This window comes from Acartia tonsa, chromosome 3 (genome assembly GCF_053477335.1).
Source record: "Acartia tonsa isolate MP-2025a chromosome 3, ASM5347733v1, whole genome shotgun sequence".
In the NCBI taxonomy this organism is placed as follows: domain Eukaryota; kingdom Metazoa; phylum Arthropoda; class Copepoda; order Calanoida; family Acartiidae; genus Acartia; species Acartia tonsa.
Window position 1 is genome coordinate 36,553,158 of NC_137262.1, and position 7,127 is coordinate 36,560,284.

At 33.1% G+C, this 7,127-nt stretch overlaps 1 protein-coding gene across 3 annotated transcripts; it reads right to left on the minus strand.

Annotated features, from left to right (window-relative positions):
* Positions 1–17: 17 nt before the first annotated feature.
* On the minus strand, positions 18–6,816 carry LOC145314030 (uncharacterized). 3 transcript variants are annotated; one of them, XR_013877600.1, is made up of 11 exons: positions 6,610–6,816; positions 5,489–5,561; positions 5,016–5,177; positions 4,760–4,905; positions 4,220–4,498; positions 3,899–4,004; positions 3,361–3,572; positions 2,821–2,903; positions 2,390–2,555; positions 585–1,571; positions 18–167 (listed from the first exon to the last, which is right to left on the minus strand). XR_013877600.1 is itself a non-coding variant. In XM_080153763.1 (10 exons), exons 2-10 carry the CDS (start codon positions 5,546–5,548, stop codon positions 1,370–1,372), a joined length of 1,416 nt encoding a protein of 471 aa, XP_080009889.1. In that variant the 5' UTR covers positions 5,549–5,561; positions 6,610–6,816; the 3' UTR covers positions 18–1,369. The 3 variants fall into 3 exon arrangements, 1 of the variants encoding a protein (XP_080009889.1); XR_013877599.1 differs by having other exon boundaries at positions 18–228; positions 566–1,571; XM_080153763.1 differs by having other exon boundaries at positions 18–1,571.
* Positions 6,817–7,127: the final 311 nt, after the last annotated feature.

Consider the following 7,127-nt stretch of genomic DNA (forward strand, 5'->3'; position numbering starts at 1 on the left):
AACAATATTATTAAAACTAAACAATATAAAATCTTTATTTAAACTATTTCATAGTAATATTACAATAAATGCATAGGTAGGTAGTTATTAAATTATATTTAATTCTAACAATCTCATTCTTAATTAATATTTCAATAACAATATACAAATAACATTTTTATACCTAACTTAGTACAAGTGCAAATTATTCATATGGTACGGTTCACGGGAAAATGTTGTAGAAACAAACTTTAATTTTTTTTTGAACTTTGAAGGTTGCAAGTGGATTGACAGCTGAACGTACATGTTATATTCGCATATCGTTGTAACCAGCTTAATAAGGTCTGAACAAATCTTCTATGATCCAATAATTCACATGGGTGACTGGCTATAGAAAACGCGCTAAAATAAGTATTTTTCGCGCATTTATGTTCACTGAATGATAACTGTGCATTATTGATTATTGACTATTCCAGATTATTTGAAGGTCATCTTCTGCAGATTACAATGAATTACGAACATAACATGTACGTTAGGCAACTAGCATCCTTTATAGTTCTTAGTTTTTAAATTTGATTCTAGCAACATTTTAGCGTGACATGTACCAGCTCTTATTCTTTTTAATTTACAAGTTAGTATGTGTTTCAATAAGATAATACCCTGCGAATATAATTCTAGAACACAATATTGGATTACATTTCATTAATATTTGAGATCTATGAGTTTCGTTTCAGGTCAATGAGAATTTAAATACAAATGGAGAGTTGTTTATTTTAGAGATATCATAAATAATGATATAAATCAAACTTTAGAAGAAAGCAATAGGCCTAAGACTTCCTAAACACAGGAATAACAATGTTCATTCATTGAAAACTAGGGTTGGGCCGGATACTTTTTTGGCCGGATACCGGATATCCGGCTGATTTCAAATGCCGGATATCCGGTAACCGGCCGGATATCCGGCAAATATCCGGTTATCCGGCCAAATTACCGGATATCCGGCCAGATAACCGGCCAAATTACCAGATATTAAAGTAGTAAAAAAAATTTCTTTAGAAATCTTATATAAATTTACATAAAGTTAAACTTATTCAGAAAAAATGTTCTTCTAGCTTCAATAATAAGAAAATTGTAGCCATTTAAGATTTTAAAAAGCAGAGATTTTTGGTGTAAAGTATAAAAAATTATAGAGCCGGATATCCGGCCGGATATCCGGCCACACCGGATATCCGGCCCAACCCTATTGAAAACATCAATTGGGATTTTGTTATCCTGAATTCTTATAATGTTGTTTTACGAATTTTTTTTTTTATTATGGTTGTAAAAAAGTGCATTGTTTGTGATATTTCTACAATAATACCCTCCCCTAAGTGATACATAATAAAAATTCTTACTCTTTTACAAAAACTTTGGGTCTCGAGTATATTCTAATGCCGTCATCTAACCCTGCCAACAATCCTTCGATTTCCCGCCGTTTTTCCGTAACCCTGCGGGTGTCAGAGCTGACGGGTAGACGGTTAAGGTCAGCAAGTAACGCAGCATGGGTGCTTTGCATGTCTTTAAGTTGGTTTACTCTGTCCTCATCTGGTAATCTAGAATTAAAAAAGGGATAAAGTTGAAAAAAATTGCTGATCACTGCAAAGGTAAACTGTCATAGACTGGAAAATTACAGGGATCTTAAGGGATAAAACAATGGCCGATAAATTGATGTACCTTCTATATCCCCAATGATAATAAACAAAATTACACCTATCGTAGATGAAAATTAGTGGTTGAAACGTTTGAACACTCAACCTAATGAACCAACCAATGAAAATTCAAGTTAATTCCCCAAAGTTGTAAAGCAAACTAATAAAAAAAACTTTGTTATTAGGCCTAGTTTAATAAATAGCCCATTGACCGGGCGGGCAGTCAGGATCTGGAGTAGAGTCCAGAATATTACCTGATATGACCAGGCGGACAGTCAGGATCTAGAGCAGAGTTCAGAAAATTACCTAATATGACCAGGCGGACAGTCAGGATCTGGAGCAGAGTCCAGAATATTACCAGATATGACCAGGCGGACAGTCAGGATCTGGAGCAGAGTTTAGAATATTACCTGATATGACCAGGCGGACAGTCAGGATTTGAAGCAGAGTCCAGAATATTACCTGATATGACCAGGCGGACAGTCAGGATCTGGAGCAGAGTCCAGAATATTACCTGATATGACCAGGCGGACAGTCAGGATCTAGAGCAGAGTTCAGAAAATTACCTAATATGACCAGGCGGACAGTCAGGATCTGGAGCAGAGTCCAGAATATTACCTAATATGACCAGGCGGACAGTCAGGATCTGGAGCAGAGTCCAGAATATTACCTAATATGACCAGGCGGACAGTCAGGATCTGGAGCAGAGTCCAGAATATTACCTGATATGACCAGGCGGACAGTCAGGATCAGGAGCAGAGTCCAGAACAGCCTGGGCCTCATCCCTCCACTGTTGTTGTCTCTGCTTCAGATACTTTGGCACTGCGCCAGCTTTGTGTTTGTGGCCTTGACCGCCTGCTGCAGAGTCTGCCGTGTTGCGGCCATTTCCTGAAAAGAAAAGGCACATTATTGTAGATTTAATTGACTTATTTGAAAATATATAATTCAAAAAGATAAACAGATAAAAAATTCAAGATTTTTTTCAAATTTACGATTGGAAATGCAGGTCTGACATCAAAACTTGAATTATCCGATGTAAGGCTGGGAGCTCTTAGTAAAGCCATGATTACAATTCCTTGACATATCAGGGTGGTGGCATAATAATACAAGACATCAATTTAGTCAACATAACGACAAATTCATACTTACACACCTGATCCTTTCCTGTTTTGACTAGATGCTGATCTGATATTCTGCTGTAAATAATCTACTCTTTCCTTGCCAGCACTTGAGTTTCTGTCACAAACGTTTTTTTTTTAATCATGTAATTAAAGAATAAGTTTTTTTTCTCTGAAGCTGAAGATCTCAAACTTGCTGGTCCTGATTGGTTGTACTTTTCAGAGCAGCTTTATAAATATGTGATGTTTTTTGCTAATTGCTTGAGTTCCCCGCCCTTCCTCTAGAGACTATGGACGAAACAACTTAATTGCGTAAAGCCAATAATGTTTCAAAGAAAGATTGTGTCAAAAAATCAGCAGAAATGCTTAACTAGGTACATTTATTACGTTTCTAGTACTAGATGCTTCTAGTGGCTGTGTATTAAAGCTTGAAACAACAGGTCTACACATGCTTGACAACATTTAAAACTACTTAAATATTTTTTTCTCTAAGATTAAAAATATATACTTTACACTAAAACTTAAGAGTTTTTCTTGTACCTATATTTTAAGTGTTATTGAAAAAAAAAACATTCCTTTGTCTATCTTCAGCTCCACTATGATGACCATAATGTCCTCCGCCATCTTCATGACTAGTATCCCCGCCACCCAGATCAAGACTAAGCCCCTGCCCTATCCCGCCAATATTTGAGTTACTAGTGAGGTCGTGAAAGCTTGTTGAACTCTGATCTTGGTTGGATTGTATTGTGTCGTCCCCGAAGGTTGGTGGGTGGATACGCAGCTCAGCCTAAAAAATAACTTCGTCTAAAACATACAAAAAACAGCGGGAAGGGAGGTTAATCGACCCTCTACTTAGGTTTTAAAAAGAGAAAGTAAAATTAAATATTTTTTGGTTTCTAAAATAGTTATAAACCTTTCTGGACCTATGACAAGCTTTACTGTACAGAATAACCATAAAATAAACACACATCCTACTACTTTTACAAAAGGATTAACTAAGCAAGTAATAAAATTACTAAGTAACTATTTTTTTAATAGGTGTGAGAGACTATTCACAATTTTGTAGTATGACACTATTTCAAAACGATGTAGTAAATTAAAAATGACTTAAACCTGAGTGTCATCACCAAGTAGAGAATCATCAATAGAAAAACCTTGAACAGGTGCCAACGGAACATGGTCCATTGAAATACTGTTTTCCAACTTTTTCACTTTTCCACTGAATGAAGTAAAATTAAATCATCACAATTAATCAATCAAATATTATATTACTTTTTGTATAAAAAAAAGTAAACAGTTTTTACTAGAAAGAAACAACTTTCGTGCAGTTTTCAAAAATCAAACAACACAATTGAATATTTTACTTTTGATTCCTACATTTGGCTTCGATAGTTATCTATAGGTTGAATTATAAGTACAAAATCTTAGTTTTACCTTGCAGGTTGAGTATTTCGTGTAACAGCCATTGGACCTGTTCTGGTTTTAGACGTCGAAGATTCTCCAGACTTGGCTACTCGTAATTTTCCATTTACTTTCTTTGTCTCCATGTTATTCAATACTTTGTTAGGTCCATTTAGTTGGTTGTGGTTAAGATTTGAGGCCATTCGAGACTGACTTTTGGGAATTATTGGGGCTTTAATTTCTATTTCAGGTTTGCTAAATCCATTGTGAGGTTTGGATTCAAATTTGTGCATAGAGGACGTTCTTTTCATTCTAAACATAATGTAAATTATGAATTATACAATGAAGTGTAGCTACTCTATAACTTTATTTCTCCGGCCTTTTTCCCAAAAAGAATATGTCTTCCTTTTCTGAATACATATATTAAGAATAGCTTATTATCAAAATGTTATGAAAAATATATTTTAGCTTGTTATAGCTGTACATTTAAATGCCACGGTTACATTGCAATGTTTTAAAAATATTGGAAATTAAAAATTCTAAACTGTTAATTTAAAAAAAAAATAGCCTTACCCCGAATTTCTATTATTAAACTTCATTGCTGACTGTTTAGAGGTTATTCCAGAAACAGAAGATCCATTTCTGGAGGATAAATTTTCATGGGACAAATATTTTCTTATTTTCTCCTGACTCAAAGATCCTCGTTGAGTTAGTCCAGCCTAGAAAAGAGCCCCTTTGACATTAAAAATAAAAACAAGACTTATATAGATTAAAGAAAATTTTATTTTAAGATTGATGTAAAAATCTAATATTTGATGAAATCACATACCTCTGATAGTTTGGGCACCGACATAATATCATTAATGATTGACTGTATTCTCTCTTGTCTCTCGTGAACTGTGATATCGTTGAATATTGTTCCCTCATTACCCTGGCTGTCTTGGGACAGGTTAAGGTTGGGTATAAGGTCTTCAAGCAACTGATCCTCAACCTAAGTAAAGTTAGGTATAGAAAAATATTAATAAAACTAGAGCATGAAGACAATAATTACAATTACAATTTATGTGCAGTTTATTTAAATAGAAAATGCTGTAATTAGTATTAAAGTTAGCCCAAAGAACTACCTATTGTTTATTGATGATTGAACAGGAGAATGACATATAAAAAGAAATAATCATGCGTTGGCCCATAAAAAAAGACACAGCACATTACACTTATGTCTATTAAAGATCAACTGTTATTTTATACTAGTGTAAAAATATTTAGTTATATGTGCCATATCCCTAAAAGAATGAATTATACCTGATTTGACATAGTGCCATAATCACTCGTGTTCTCATGAACCATAAGCCTCCCCCTCATCTCAAAGCTATCCCTGAAATAACATAGAGTGCGTCCATTAATACTAGCTCTTCTACGATTATTATTTGCTTTTGGAATGACAATAGTTCGCTGCTGCAATTGAGAGTATTGCATTGTAAGGTCCATGTTAAACTATGCTATATTTATGAGTCATTTTCTATATGTTTCAAACTCATTAATTATTGATTTTGATTAGTCTACTTTAAACAGGGAGGAAAGAGACATTGGCCTGAATGAGTCATTCAATTCAATAATATATATAATAAATATATTTTTGGCAATAAATACTCAATAGCAATAATATATATAATAAATATATTTTTGGCAATAAATACTCAATAGCAATAATGAAATTTACATTTATAAGTAATTCTAAAACTTTAGTGTAATATTATAATCACGTAAAACATAAATTTTATATAGTAGGTATTTTAAAAAAAATCATCTTAGAAACAAAATAATTTGAGAACTAAACGAAAATAGTTTTAAGAAGGGATGTCAGTTTTCATGATATCAAGGATCATGGACAAATGCGGACAGTGTGACTTTTTTGATTGAAGATCTAGCCTATTCTCATGCAGAGGTCATAGAAAGAAAAGAACTACTTTGCATGCACTTGATAGAAATTAAACATAAAATTGTAAAAAATATGTATGTCTTACACAGCGTGACCGATACCCAGCGAAACTTTTAAAAAAGGTAGCATGCTACGTTGTTCGATATCTCAAATGCATTAATGGTAGCTTATGAATTACCACATAATTTTTTAGTGATAAACATTGGAAAATCGTCCTTTCAAGCAAAAGGTAGCATGCGAGTTCGCCATCGATATCGTAGTAAGTAGCACAATAGTAGCATAAATTAAAAGAGCGAGAATTTAAAATTAGGTGGTAATTCATTGGCGATCGAAGGGGGATTGGAGGTAGCTAGATAGACCATTTTAAATAGCAGCCGAGAAAATTACATTTTCCTCGCCCATGACGTTAAGGATGGTCGGACAGACAATGTGGATTAAAGATTGATAAGTTTCTCTATAAATTAAAATAAACCATTTGATTTACCTTAAAATTCGGAGTAATTCATTAATGCCTTTTTGAAAATCAAACTTGTAAGTTGTTTTGAATTTTAAGTGTCTGCAAAATATTTTCTGCTCAGGAATGTTTCTGTTTACATCTATTTTGATTAGTCAATAAATATACAAATAGTTTTGATTTGTCAATTTAAAATTTTAAAAAATTTGATTGGTCAACATATAAAAATCTCTTCTCTCATTAGTCAATAAAATATGTAAGAATTTAGGGCAAATTTATATTGATCAAAGTTTCCCGTTATAGTTTCATCATTTTGTCCGTAAAAAAATATAATGTTTCAAAATCAAGGGTAGATGTGTATTTTTTTGTTAAATTTCTTTATGTAATTTAAAAATATTTTTAAAAAAAAGTGAATAAATTAATAAAAAAGGAAAGGAAATATTATGCAAAGTTTTATTGTTACATAAACAAATCAACGACGACTTTTTGTGCCACACCAAACCAGTTTTCAATGGAGAATGCGCGGATGCCGCTGAATTTCAGAATCT

Excerpts from the sequence above, each read along its gene's own strand:
- LOC145314030 (XM_080153763.1), bottom strand. The coding sequence starts at position 5,548 with ATGAGGGGGAGGCTTATGGTTCATGAGAACACGAGTGATTATGGCACT. Across the intron at positions 4,906-5,015 it reads CGGTGCCCAAACTATCAGAG|GCTGGACTAACTCAACGAGG; the intron begins GTATGTGATTTC and ends GCTCTTTTCTAG. Across the intron at positions 1,572-2,389 it reads TGTCCGCCTGGTCATATCAG|ATTACCAGATGAGGACAGAG; the intron begins GTAATATTCTGG and ends TTTTAATTCTAG.